Source organism: Suricata suricatta, chromosome 13, assembly GCF_006229205.1.
Source record: "Suricata suricatta isolate VVHF042 chromosome 13, meerkat_22Aug2017_6uvM2_HiC, whole genome shotgun sequence".
Lineage (NCBI taxonomy): Eukaryota > Metazoa > Chordata > Mammalia > Carnivora > Herpestidae > Suricata > Suricata suricatta.
Genome location: NC_043712.1, coordinates 22,195,049 through 22,210,161, shown reverse-complemented (window position 1 = coordinate 22,210,161; position 15,113 = coordinate 22,195,049). Strand labels below are relative to the sequence as shown.

General features: G+C 39.8%; 1 protein-coding gene and 1 long non-coding RNA gene across 2 annotated transcripts in view; both read right to left on the bottom strand.

Annotated features, from left to right (window-relative positions):
• Window positions 1-339: 339 nt before the first annotated feature.
• LOC115276397 lies at window positions 340-602 on the bottom strand. Its single transcript, XR_003901915.1, has 2 exons — window positions 567-602; window positions 340-492 (listed from the first exon to the last, which is right to left on the bottom strand). It is a non-coding gene; the product is annotated as an uncharacterized LOC115276397 (long non-coding RNA).
• Window positions 603-13,122: 12,520 nt separating this feature from the next.
• Window positions 13,123-15,113, bottom strand: part of SVEP1 (sushi, von Willebrand factor type A, EGF and pentraxin domain containing 1) — a 195,044-nt gene continuing 193,053 nt past the window's right edge. The window contains exon 49 of the mRNA XM_029919633.1: window positions 13,123-13,508. Within this exon, the coding sequence (XP_029775493.1) occupies window positions 13,487-13,508 (22 nt within the window). The 3' untranslated portion in view covers window positions 13,123-13,486. The remainder of the gene's footprint in view (window positions 13,509-15,113) is intronic.

Sequence of the window (15,113 nt, the reverse complement as noted above, 5' to 3'; positions counted from 1 at the left end):
TACCCTTCTGCTATGACTGGCAGTTTTAAAAGATGGAGAAAACAGCTAAGCTGGAGGCTGAACATTAACAATACATATGAGGAGTCTTGGGACTTGCCAACTTCTGGGGAAGGGCTAGTATCTGGTACAGGGGACAGGGAAGTGGGACTTCTGGAGAAAAAAAGATACTAAAGAAGAATGAGGAAATGAAAGAAGAGAAGATTTAGACTGTACCTCTGTCCACTGTTTTAGGCAACATCTAAGAGAGGACAACATGAAGGCCTGGAGGCCTCTCACTTTCACAGAGAGCAAAGAACCAGACAGCTAGGTTAAGAGGCACCCTCACCTCTCATCACCAAGTCTGTTAAATTTTATCACCTTTATTTGAGACAAAATTTTTTACTGAAGCTGTTTTGGATAGTGTGTATGCTTTTGCTTAAGAGGGAGGATGGCCAAGACGTTCAACAGCATGGGGAAGAGAATCCATCCTCACGTCAGTGTCACATAATTTCACTGTAAAAGATGTTTGATAAATGAATTCTCCCAAATGGAGAAGGCATTAAAGGGTCAAAGACAGAATCTGTCACCTGCTTGAGTGAAGATGTCACATATAGCTTGGGATCTGCTTTGATCCTTTCCATATATTCTCTACTCTTTGATGTGGACGACTGATTTTTTTCTTCATCTCAAATAAAGTCATTTGCAGGTGCGCCTTCAAACTCCATTTCCTGACCACATTGCTGCACTTATGAAGCCACCACTCTCTGGGTTTTAACAGTGATGTCCAATACTTTCTCATACCCTTTTATTATAATCCAGAAAGATTTCAAAGAAGATAATGGCTGCTCAGTGTTGCAATTTATCTGCTCTCCTTGAGGTTGCAGAGGAGACACTTTAAACTGAAGGAAGAGGTACACATTCCCTGTGGGAAGGGCTAGTGGTCATGGCCAAGGTTCTGTTCCTCACAGTTATTCCTAATGGTGTCACTACAGGTGAGTCCTTCACCCTTGAGCTCTATTTTGTAAATGTGAAAATCAAGAGAGCCCCTGGCCTCTGAGGATCTTGGCCTTCCCAAGGCCCTTTCCCCTTCTGGTTATGACAACGATTCAGAAAGTTGTGCCATCAAGGGGACTGACCAGTTGTGACTGTTACTGCAGAGGCTCATCTGGAAAAAGGCATACTTCCTAGGAGACAGGAATATGAAGAAGAAGGTCAGCACACCAGGAGAAAAGGAAAAAGTGATCCCCTCAGCGATCAGAAGACAATGTCAGGGTGTAGGGGTGTAGTTTAGAGACTGCTGCCAAGGAGACAGGCCCATCAGTGTGTTTATGTGACTCACCAGGGATTCATGACGAGGCTAATAGTGGGTGGAGAAGGTAGTTCATGTGTGTGAAAAGGGATGATTCTGTTATGAGGCATCTTAGGGGGAAAGAAGTGGGATTTAGCCAACTCCTTTTTTTCCCATAGTCTCCACTCACTTATTAAGAAAACCAACAGAATTGAGAGGGTGGTGAGGATCTGGAGAGGCCTTCCACAATGACTCATACAAACAAAAACAATGGAGCTTAGGAAAGAGCCTTTTTCAAATAAAAGTTCAGGGTTTCAAAGAACTTATTTGTTTTTCCTTTATCTTGATGTTTATTTTTTATTAGCAATAGCAGGGTTTAGAGGACACAGAGACTCAAAAGGCTTTTCAGAGACCCAGAAAGCACCTCCAGAGACTTGGGCCAGCAATTCATCTAAAACTCCAAATTTCCTTAAGTTAAATATATTCATACAGGGCCAGGCACTGAAGATGTCATTTGCTTCTTATTAAATCTAAGATACCACGATGGTAAGACACACTATTAAACTGCCAATTGTATTATGTGCCATGCCATTTGTAAGATGCATTTTCTTCTCAGAGACATTAAAAATATATTTTTGGTAGGGGCACCTCGATGGCACAGCTGGTTAAGCATCCAACTCTTGGTCTTGGTTCAGGTCATTATCTCACAGTTTGTGAGTCTGAGCCAGCCCTGCATCAGGTTCAGTGCTGATGGTGCGAAGCCTGCTTGGGATTCTGTCTCTCCCTTTTCTCTGCCCCTCCCCTGTTTCTCTCTAAATGAGTAAATAAACTTAAAAAAGTAAAAAATATACATTTTGGATGAATTCTTTAAATATCCTAACTCTGAATATTGTGGTTTATGTTAAAGACTAACTTTAATGATTCCTAGACACTAGGAATCTCTAGGGATCTGTCACATCTAGGGATGTGGTCAGGTGACTCCAGATAAGACTTTATTAATCCTCCAGGCTTTTTTCTAATACCTGGGTCAGAATGCTGAATGACAAGCCAGTAGACCTAAGTGGAGAAGACCTTGCGTGTGTAGGTAGCAGGGGCACTGAGTGGTAGGGGGTAGGAAAATGATTGTCTTGGCAACTTGATATCAAGCCCTAACAATGGGCCAACGATAAGAGTACTCTTCAATTCCAGTTAGAGTTTGATCGTGCAGTTATTTCAGTGTTGTTCCTTCTTCAGTGGAAGAGATTTGGGGCCATCAAGGCATCAAATCCATAAGATTCAAAGATTGTTTCATTTACCTCTCTAGAGTATCAGCATTGTTGCATTGTAGCTAATGTTGCCTATGTTTCCTGTGAAGGGATCATTTTTGGTGTTGTAACATTTCTTCCAGTCTAGTCCGGTTGACAGAATATGGGGTTAGAAAATAAAAACAGCTTGGGTTACAATCCCATGGATGGTTAGTGTAGTGATGGGACTCACAAGGAAATGTACTCAACTGAGAAAAATGGACTGATTCAGTAAATTGCGTGAAGACGTGCTTATCTGTGAGCGTTTGTCATCCTCACGACAACAGCAATCAAAGTGGGTCCTGTTCCTGCTTCCACAATGTAGATGAGGAAAGGGAGACTCTTGAACAAGTACCTTGTGCAGATTTTGTGGCCCTAAGGGGAGGGCCCCGGATTTGAATGTGGGTGGTTGAATTCCGGAGCCTGTGCTTTTCATCACTGTACCCACAAATAAGAAATCTTGCCATTATGGAAATTCAGACACATAAACTAGTCACGATATAAAGAGAGAGTTGCCTTACGAGATAGGTGTACAAAGTGCCGTGGAGCCCAGAGGATGAAGCTATGAAGGTTTGGGATCTTTCATAATATGAAAAGTGACTATGAGAGCAAGTCTGCCACATTTTCTATTTTTTTGTTTTGTTTTGTTTACTTATTTTTGAGAGAGAGAGAGAGAGAGAGAGAGATCGATCATGAGCATGCATGAGTCAGGGAAGGGCAGAGAGAGAGGGAGAGAGAGAATCCCAAGCAAGGCTCCACACTCAGTGCAGAGCCAGATGTGGGACCCAATCCCACAACCACAAGGTCACAATCCAGGCCAGTATCAAGAGTCAGACACTTAGCTGACTGAGCCACCAAGGCTCCCTTACATTTTCTTTTTAAGAAGGGACTTCCCTTGTTGTTCTATAACCTCAGACCTTTGGTTTCCTAGATACCATGCATTTGCCTACTTGTGTCTTGAAGAGCAATACCTTTTCTCCAAGGCTCATGAATATATATCAAACACAAGGTTCATCAGCCAGTAGCCTATAAGTGTGATGCGAACATATTGTTTGGTTGTGGAAAATTTCCACCATACCCAAAGGAAGAGAGGACGGTGTAATGAACCCTGAGTATCCCTCGCTCAGCTTCAGCTGTTATCCACACTCTGCTGTTCTTGCTTTAGCTGCACCTGCCTGACCCACACTTTTTTTTTCCCCCTGAAGCATTTAAAAGCATATACAAGCATCCATTTAGTTTCATTAGGAAACACCTAGCCTTAAAATATTAATGAAAATGCCATTATCTCAACCAATGAAATCAACAATAATTCCAAATGTTTATCTGATATTCAGTCTGTGTCTAAAGTTTTTCCTGATTCATTAACATGTTAACAGAAGAACTTCTGATGGTCATGGTGGGGGGCACTTGTGGGGAGAAGCACTGGGTGTTATATGGAAACTAATTTGACAATAAACTATTATTTAAAAAAAAACAGAAGAACTTTTATTTTTTTTGTGTAGAATAAAGGTACACAATTTTCCCTCTCAGTTCCATGCTGGCATATTTACAAAGACACAACCTTTCTGAGGAGCAATTTAGGTTGTTAGGAAGTAAAATAAAAAAATGAGTAGTTTTCATAGATCTCACCTAGAACATAACTTTATTTGTAAGGTTAAAGCCACTAAGTAAATTAAAAAAAATTTTTTTAATGTTTATTCATTTTTGAGAGACAGAGAGAGACAGAGTGCGAGTGGGGAAGGGGCATAGAGAAAGCGAGACACAGAATCTGAGCCTATAGCACAGTGCCCGATGCAGGGCTCGAACCCATGAACCATGAGATTATGACCTGAGCCAAAGTCAGATGCTTAACTGACTGAGCCACTCAGATGCCCCAAAGCCACCAAGTAAACTGAAAAGCAAAATGCCTGTTAATGATGGAAACGAAATAGCATGTGCCAAGCACGGTACTGCTGAGGAACCAGGCTGCAAAAATCCTACTAAAATATAAGCATATTCTTGAGACACTAAGGTTATAGGCTCCTGGTTCCATTTCTGTATTTCTGGGTTTACCCAAGGTTCGAGTGTAGCAAGCTGGGCAGTGGCTTAAGACCAACATCATGAACTATTTTAGTAGGAATGAAAAGTCTTATGGTGTGTGTGTGTGTGTGTGTGTGTGTGTGTGTGTGTAAGAGAGCTTCTGGATATATCTCTGTTGCTTCTTCTGAATGTTAACATTGCGCGCACACACACATACATGCACACATACATACACACTCACACAATATATTCATTCTGTAGTTGGATATCAACATTAGTTTGTCTGTTCTGCTCATTGGCATTGTTGACTGGAAGAAGTATTGGAATGAGAAAGAGCATAACTCACTCTCCCTGTTGCTATGAACTTGGCCTTGGGATGGAGGCAGGGAGTTTAGATTGAAGTCACCAACATCTCAGAACTCAAGAACCAATGGTAGAAAGAACAGTGTGGGGGATGGTGATTACCATGGTGGGGTTAGGTGAGAACTGGGAGTAGAGAACAGTGACACAGGTAAAGGGAAGGACTTGGGCAAAGGCGTTGAGATGACAACGTGGGCATTCAGAAAACTGAAAGCCATTCTCAATGTGGCAATTGTGACTTATGGACCATTCTTGGCTGCCCTTTAAACATAGCCTAGAGATATTTGGTGGGACTCTCACAAAAACCAAGGCTGCTTTGTGATTAGGAACATTTTCTCTTGCAAACGACAGAAGCATAGGCTGTAATAATGAACTACCATAGTTACAAAGGTTGTTTGGGGTTGACAATGCCAGCCATATTCTAGCTAAGGCTTGTTGTCTAGAAAGTGCTGTGGCTGAATACTCTGAACCCTAGCCTTGGACTTCAGGTTTTGGCTGGTAATTTCCAGATCTTGTAGGCATTATTTCTCGGTAACGCAGTTTTCTTAGGTTCAAGAGCGAGCTTTGCAGAATTAGCTGAGAAGGGTTGGGGAGGGGCTGAGAAGAGGGAGGGACACAAACATTTATTCAGTCATGGGTTAACATAAGGTATCCACATAACTTCTTTTGAGACAATGTGGGAGAAATAACATGTTAAACAACAAAGCAGCATGCAAACTATAAGGTGTGCAGAAAAGAGTTTGGAAATATTTACCCTTTGATTTTATACTTCATAGAGTCTTAGCAACAGCTCTTTTGAACAACGTGGTATAATTGAGAAACGCATACATGCAGTTTTTGCTTCCTTTTTGTGGTCTTCTCCCTAATCTATTCTTTCAGGTTTTTCTAGTTTGTCAGTTCACACTCTTTATTAGCTTTGTCGATCGGATATACTGTAACTTACAGAAGCACAAAACTAGCTTGAGCACTCACTGGGGAAGTCAAAGATCCAGGGGACATAATGAAAGAAGGAATCTCAATGATTCAGAAGGGCGAGGATCAGGTGTGTAATTAGACAGGTCGGGACTTATGAGGGTGGAGGGAACACACCAGAAAGTGTTTTCTATGAGCAGTGGGTGTGATCTGCCTCTCTCCTCTGCACAGTAGTCTGTGCGACACGCAGCCTAGCTCTGGGTGGGTTTCTTTAAAGTAGCACGGCTTTGGCCACAAAACTTAACAGCCCAGAAACATTCCACCTGAAGAGTGCATATTTTAAGTGGCTTCACCTGCTGCTGACTGTGGCTAGGAGCGTGTGGACATTGGCCCTTACAATATGTTTGCAGCTTTTCAGCCCATTTCACTCAGGTTCCATCCAAGTCTACATTTTGGGCCCATGTTTCCTGGGATGGGCTGGTTTGTAAGACAATTAGGGGGAAAATGAAGGTCTGAAGTTGCTGTCACTGCCTTAAGGTCAGAGTTAGGAGGGAATCATGGGTAATTAGGTGTAATCCCTTAAAAAAAAAAAAAGTACTGTTGTCGCTGCGCTGTTGGTTCTTAAGGAAGCATAAGAAGATAATTCTGATGTAACCTGGCTGCAAAATTGGCAATATTGTGTCAGTCTCTTACATTTCCTCTGGAGCATAAAGCACAAGGATATTCTGTAAAAATACACTAATAGTCTCAATAATTAATCTGTTGAATCCTTTAATCTGATCGTCAGCAACTATTTTTCTCTTGTGTACAAACACAGTTCAACATTTATTGGGATTTCCTCTTGGTAACAGTGTCCATTTTTACATTAACCTAAGGATCACCTTGATGTGAATTCTTCTTTAAAGATTCCTAAAGAAGTGTTGGAACAAAAGGATGTGGAGGTCAGGTCTTTCAACTCACACACGCAAATGCATACACGAGATTAATTAGGGCCAACGGAAAGATGACATATGCATCAGTGGAGGGAGGGCGGTTACTTCAATTACTCCTCATGAATTTAAGGTTACTTCTGATGAATATGAAAGTACACTTGTGAATACAAAGGTAATATACTTTCCTTGAAAGTAAGTCAGAAACTCTAGCCATCATCCGGGGACAACACGTTTCATTGCCGTTGCTCCTTGAACCCTACTGATACCTTGCCTCCACTCCTGTCTGTGACTCAGTTCTGCAAGGAAATATACGTGGTCAATAAAAATTCCCTGCATGTTTCAGTAAAAAAAAAAAAAGTCAGAAATAAAGGGGAAATTTGGAGAAGAGATAAAAATCTCCCAGTGTTCCATGTCTTAGGGAAAATCACTATTAATAAAGATTGGCATACTATTTCTTTCTATGCATACTGCATATGTATATTCTAGGCAATGGAGGGCATATGATAAGCACTTTGTTGTTTTTTCGGTTTTTTATTTTTAAGTAATCTCTACACCCAACGTGGGGGTCAAACTCACAATCCCGAGATCAAGAGTCGCACGCTCCACTGACTGAGCAAGCCAGACGCCCTATATAAGCACATTTTATATACTGTTTTCCGCTGAACATTATGCCATAATGATTTTTCATGTCATTAAAACTCTTTGTAAACATAATATTTAATGGCTTCATACTATTTAATATTATAAATATGCCATGAATTCCATAACCAATTCCAGGATTTTTAGTAATGTAAAATTATATTACTAAAATTGTTGCTAATTTTTAATATTAAAAAATTTTGTGATATCTTTGTGCATAAATATTTGCCTCTAAGATTTTTTTTTTTTTTTACAGAATTGCTTTTCAGACTAGGAATTACTGAAGTAAAAAATATACATGCATATTTTTCAAGTTTTTAATACATGTTGACAATTTTTTGAAGAAAATTGTACTAATGTACATTTCCTATAGAAGTTCAAGAAATAATTTACTTAATAGCCAATTGCATATTATCATTAAAATAAATACCACCACCATCATCAATTTAGCAGGCAAAAATTTACATCATTTTAATTTGCATTTCTTTTATAATGAGGCTGCTCCTTTTCTATCTGTATTTCTTTAGTGAATTGCTTGTGCACATCTCAGCCCGTACAAAATGTTTTCTAAGGGCTATTTATTAAATTTTAATATTTTAGAGTCTTTTTATTTTGTCATGTGTGCTTTTACTTTGTTTTAAAACTCAGTTTATGGTAATTTTTGACTTGTGAGACAAGTGTTCACATTTTTTTTGAAGTTTACTTATTTTGAGAGAGCAAGAGCATGCACACGAGCTGTGGAGGGGGAGAGAGAGAGAAAGAGGGGAGCAGAGAAAATCCCAAGCAGACTCCATGCTGTCACCGTGGAGTCCAATGCAGGACTCGAACTCACAAACTATGGCATCAGGACCTGAGCCAAAAGCAAGAGTTGGATGCTTAACTGACAGAGCCACCCAGGCGCCCCAGAAATTTTCACATTCTGTAGTCAAATATATATGTGTTTTGTGGGTTCCTTAAAATTTTATTTTCAAATTATTTTTCAAGTGCACAAATCAGTGGTTTTTAGTATATTCGCAAAGTTGTGCAATGATCACCACTATCTAATTGCAGAACATTTCATCACCCCCCAAAGCAATCCTGTATTCATCAGCAGTTACTCCTCATTCTCTTCTTGCTCATCTTCTGTCCCTGTAGATTTGCCTCTTCTGGGCATTTTACATAAATGGAATCAAACAATATATGGTCTTTTGCATCTGGCTTCTTTCACTGAGCATAATAGTTTTAAGGTTCCCAAAGTTAACCTCAGTCTTTATTTTTTGTTTCCTCCTGACCACATTTGGTTTTGTTACATCCTTTGTCTTTTTTGAGAAGCCATAGGAATTTAAGATTTATTTGGTTATAGGACACTCTAACCCACTAGCTTCAGTTATTTGCTGGTCAGCTTCTACTAAGCTTGATTGGTACTAGTTTGAAAAGAAAAAGCTTTACATACACACACACATATATATATATATATATTTTTTTTTTTTTGAGAAAGACAGAGACAGAGCATGAGCAGGGGAGAGACAGAGAAAGAAGGAGACACAGAATCTGAAGCAGGCTCCAGGCTCTGAGCTGTCAGCACAGAGCCTGACACAGGGCTTAAATCCACAAACCATGAGATCATGACCTGAACCAAAGTTACATGCTTAACCGAATGAATGACCCAGGTACGCCCAAAAAGGAAAAGCTTCACTATAGGAGAGAAGTATGTTTCTAGTCTGAGTTTTAGAGATTTTACTGAGAATAGATATTAAGCTTTGCTGAAAGCTATCCCATCTGTTGAAGTGATCACATGACTTTTAGTACTTGACATTTCTATGATACAGGGTAGGAATCACTTTACTAGAGTTGAACGATCTTTTTCACTCTTGTGGCAAAAACCATACTCCATTTGACTGCCATATATTATTGTATTTATTTTTTTATCTATTGCTGTTAATTATTTTATGTTGGCCATGTAAATATTCTGAAGTTAAGAAGTAGTGTTTGAAGACCGTGAAAGGAGCACAGACATTTGGGCCAGAGGTATCTGAGGTTTTTCTTTTTTAATGTTTATTTATTTTTAAGGGACAGAGAAACAGCATGAGAAGGGGAGGGACAGAGACAGGAAGACACAGAATCCAAAGCAGGCTTAAGGCTGACAGAACTGAGCCAGACACGGGGCTCAAACTCACAGACTGCAAGGTCATGACCAGGGCCAAAGTTGATGCTTACTGGACTGAGCCACCCAGGCACACATATGAATTTTAATTCAAGTTCTAATACTTATAATTCTGTGACCTTGGCATTTTTCCTTAGGATCTTCATGATGCATTATTTTTGTAGATTTGTAACCATAGGAGTATGGAAAATTTTATATCTTGTTTTTCCCCCTAATTTAACCTTATACCACAGGCATTTTCCATGTTGCTGCATAGCTTTGAAAGCTATGTAATATGTGATTCAAAATGAGCTTCAGGTAGCAGAGTTTAGAGTTCCTTACCATTGGACCATGTCCACCTTTTTACCAATAATAATAACTACGATCAACTTAATTATGCCTAAAATGTGCTTTATATTAGCTTAAAGTGTATAACAACACTGATTTTAAAGTTTATTTATTTTGAGAGAGAAAGAGTGAGTGAGAGCAAGGGAGGGGCAGAGAGAAGAAGAGACAGAACCTCAAGAAGGCTCCATGCTGTCAGTAAGGAGCCCCAAACGGTGCTCCAACTCATGAGCTGTGAGATCATGACCTGAGCTAAGATCAAGAGTTGGAAACTTAATGCACTGAGCCACCCAGGCACCCCTATAAAAACACTTTTAAGGAGACATATTGTCCAAATGCTTTCTAAAATTATTATACTGATTTACATTTTCTCTGACAATGTATAAAATTTCCTACATTTGCCAACATTATGTATTAACATTCAAAATAAGTTGCTGCTAATCTAATAAAAAAATGGCTTCTCACTATTGTTTGAATGTACATACCACATTTGTGAGGCCCACCATTTTTTTCACATGCATATGAATTTAGTGCATTTCTTTGGTGAGTTTCCTGAGTGCTTGAATTCCATAAATCTTTTCCAATTTATTTAATAAAGACACTATTCCTTGGTCTGTTATAAAAATGGCTCTTCACACTTTAATTACAATTTTTTAAATGGCACCAGAACTTTCCATTTACTTATGCTATCAAGTCTACCCATCATTCCTACCATGACTATTCTGACATTTAGGTTTAGGAGAGTTTATTAAACCTTCAAATTGTTAAAAAAAATTAATTCCAGAAGCCATTTATAAGGTTTTAATATTGGTATTTCACCTCCCAATCCATCCTGAACTTATTTTTGTTATGTGGTAAAAATATAAATTAAAAGATTCTCTAAATTTTACCAAATGTTTAATGGCAATCACTCCTTCTAATACTTTGTAATAAAAATTCCACTGGCCACTTATGAGTTTTTAAGTAGAATATTTGAATTTATGTATATAAACTATCACATTGATGCTTTTGATTTTTTTTTTTTTAAATTTTCAGTAGGCTTCATGCCCAGCACAGACCTCAGTGTGGGGCCTGAACTCAGGACTCTGAGATAAAGACCTGAGCTGAGATCAAGAGTCAGATGCTTAACCAAGTGAGCCACTCAGGCACCTCAAATGCTTTCGTGATTCTTGATCCAGCCTGCACTATTTTAATTACTGTAGCTTAAAAAAAAAAGTTACTTTGAGAGAAAGAGAGAGAGAGAGAGAACAAGTTGGGTAGGGGCAGAGAGAGAGGGAGAGAGAATTCCAAATAGGCTCCGCACTGTCAGTGCAGAGCCTGATGTGGGGCTTGAACTCATGGACTATGAGATCACGACCTGGGGTGAAGTCAAGATCAGATGCTGACTGAGCCACCCAGGTGCCCCACACTTACTGTAGCTTTTCAGTGTTTTGAATTTTAGTAAAGATGGGCCTTTTCATTATTTTTCTTTAAACTATTTTAATTTTCAGGGCACCTGGGTGTCTCAGTCAAACATCCAACTCTTGATTTTGGCTCAGGTCACAGTTATATAATTATATGTATACTTATATTTTATATAAATATACTGATATTGCAAATAGGATCTTTTCCACTATAGTTTCTACTTTATAAATATCATTCAGGAAAGCGTTTTTGTATATTTATCTGTAATAATTCAGTTTACTGGGCTTCGTGTTTTTAATGGATTTTTATGCTTTTGGGTTTTCATTTTAGAAGGTATACCACCATACCTTCTATGAAAATAAAATTGACTGTTAACTTTCTCTTTATACCTGTTATTTGATAAATTTATGTATTACCGTTTTGGCTAGAACTCACAGAATCATGTCCAAGATAAATGGAGACAGCTTTTTTGCTTTGTTACTAATTTTAAAGGGAAGCATTTAGTACTTCACTATAGGACTGGTTACTGTTGGTTTGGAACAGATAGGTTTTCGTATGTGGGACAAACATCCTTACGTCCTTTGGAGAAATTTAAGAATTCATTGTGAATATATGCAGTACAGAAGATTTAAAAAGAACGTTCTTCAACTACTTTTAGTACTGTTACTCTGGGACTCACATTTCTAGATAGGAAATATGATTTGCAAACCTCATATGTATGATGCTTTATGTCATTTTACTGTCTGCATAACACAGATCATTTGACTTATTGTAAAACATGGATTTTTTTAATGTGTTCAAAGTCACCCGATACAAATTCTACTCAGTAGGTACACTTTCAGAAGTGAGTTTTGTTTTCAATTGCAGTAGTCTTCCCTAGCTTATATTTTCTGGTACTCTCTTTTTATGACTTGGCTTTTATTTTGTAGTTTTCTGGTTATATATGATGAAGCATGTAGAATTGGTTGAGAATGTCAGGAGAAAGAAGGAGGTAAAGTCAACAGCCAAGGTACACGCAGGGCAGTGAAGAGAACCACTAAGACAATCAAGATCTTTTTCATCATCCTGCATTTCTTCATCGTGTTACAACACACCCCATGGCCTATTTGGGAATATTTCTCCCAGAGGATGAAAGTGAGGTGCTTGTGACTTTCCTATCGTTAACAAAATCTAGTGTTTGCCTTTATTTTCCAGAAGTCTGGGGAAGTCTTTGTTCCGGCAGAAGTATGGTGACGGACTTCGCGGGGACTGAGGGGCAGTTCCGCTCTGCCTCGGGCAGCATCAATTCTTTTTTTGCAAGTGAGACCAGGAGTGCAGTTTTGGGGACCTTCGCCCATTTGCATTTTTCCTTCCCTTTCTCTGTCCTGCTATTCCTGTCTCCTTTCTCCCAAAGCAGTGAGTTGTGGGATTATGGACCCAGAAGTGGGCTCTGTCTTAATCTTCTGGTTCTTGCATTTCTTATTCCGGCTGCGAGAAGAAAGGGGAGCACTTTGTTTTGTGAGCCATGATGATTATACTTTCTTCCTTCATCCACTAGGTTGATTGCCTATAGCTTTACAAATGCTGGCAGAGGAATTAGCCAGGCTGCTCCCTAAACTAGGACAGCATTCTGTGTGGAGGGTAGTATGTCCAATAGTTACCTGCTGATTAAATAAAAGAAAATCTCTATTGTTACACATATTGTAAAGAAGATAGAGATAGGAGGAAGGGGTCTCCTTTACTGTGATTTCTTGGTACACTGCTTGTGATCCCGTACTGTGCCAAAAGCATAGATGAAAGATCATTATCCGCTTCATTATTGCCTGGACATCTCACAAAATGGCACTACCCCGCACAATATTATTTCATAGCAAAATATATTTTAATTGAAAAATCACTTGAAGTAACTGAATAAAATTGCGGCGCAGGAACTTTCCCAACAGACAGCAGAGTATGTACATTTTGTGGGTGGAGCAGCATCTACTTAATATATTTTATATAGAAAACACAAGCGTATTTAAAAATGGAAACACGTAAGAAAGTATATCACAACGAATAACAAGACGTAACACAAAATAAAAAGGTAAACCCCAAATGACAAGTTTACTAAACAAAACAAGACCCAGCACCGTGTTGGAATTTCTTTGCGTAAGTTCCAGGATGCCCAGGGACTACCAGGAAGAGATGATCCTGCTTTTAGGAGAGCGGGTTGGTTGTGCAGTGGTTAAAACCCAGTCCTCCTTTTCCTGGAACAAAAAGACAAAGAGATTCAACGGAAAAACTGAACTGAACAGGTTAGAGCTTAGCGGCTGATTACAACAGGACTGAAAGTCTCAGACGCCTGGGCATTATCTGTGACATGGTTTGTAGGGATGGGGGTCGCTCCTTGCAAGAATGAAAGGGCTCGGAGAGCAGGTGCTACCATATGAAAAGATCTGAGAATCAACAGCATCTGAGTTTTGATCCTGCTCTGGTCACCAATTTCCTGTCTGAGAATCCTCTTATCTCTAAAATGATGAGATTGGACTTTGTGAACCTGAAAGTCTCCTAGAACATTAGCAGTTGATGGTTTTTATTTAGGGCATTGACTTAGGATCAGTTTTCTGAAGATGCACATAGAGATCAGAGGAAACACGGTCTCTTTCTTAAGGATGGAATGGACTGGGGATGATACCGGGTCTGATTCATCAGCGGAGGAGGTTAGAGGATGAGGGATTTAATGGCTGCCACGGGGTGTTTCTCCACCAGTTGGCACTGATGGCCGGGAGCTACTCCATCCGTGGACAAGCATTTACTGAGCGCCAGTTTTTGTGCCCGCACCAAGTACGCGCGATACAATCTTCAAGGCACTCAATCTTGTGGGAGAGAAATACGAAATTGCTTCTAAACATTTACTGTTTTGATTTCTCAGAAAAGCTTTCTCCTGCTCCCATTTCAGGGAATCATACTCCACCTTTCTCTTCTTCTGGGAACCGGCGGCCGCCTCGCCCCTTTCCCCATAAGTAAGGTAGCGAGTTTGACAAAATGACCCTTCCTGTTAGGACAACGTGACTCAACCTGGGGCCGCAGTTCGCTGGTCCGCGCTGGGCCCTTGAATGGATCTGGAGTAGTCAGTTCTTCCGGACTGTTAAACGGGGTCAGCACCCTGTTTCTGCGGATGCTGTGGGATGACTCGGAAAACGTGGAGGCTACAAGCAGTGCTGTCCTTCTACCTGAACTGAGCAGCGGAGAAAAGCGCACTGAGCAGAAGGGAGGATGGGACAGACACGGGAGGGAGGAGGGGAGACGAGAGGCGGAGGGGCTTTAGGTGGCTTTCAAGTCCTCAGACTGGTCCTCCTGATGCTCAGCCGCCTCACGGCTTGGCGTGCAAGGTCCTTCTATCCTCAGGACATAATCCTTTCTTTGTGAGGCTAGTTAGAGCTGCAACAAGAGAGTCCCGACTAGTATACGTCTCCTAGAATAACTGATCCCAGTACAAGGAGGCAGGCGCTTGCCCAGTCTTCCGGGTTGAAGATGAACCTTCCCTTGTTTGCAGGATATGCCTCTTAGCTCATTTTGCTGAATACATACATCTGGATTCCTTTATTAAACTTTTGCTTTAAAAATCTGGATTTTTTTTCTCTTTATTAATAGTATTTTCACATAAAGTAATAAGTATCCTTCCCCCAGGTGAGAAAGAGCTCCTCTGGAGTATTTTGATGTTAGGGAGCCTCACAAACTCTGGGTTTCCTTGTCTTATCTATAAGATGAAGGAGTTGAAATAGAAAAGTGCCAAATTTTAAGAACATTATAAATACTTCCTGTTCCTTTTTGAGTCATGGTCATTCTTATTCCTTTTATCTTTTCTTTTT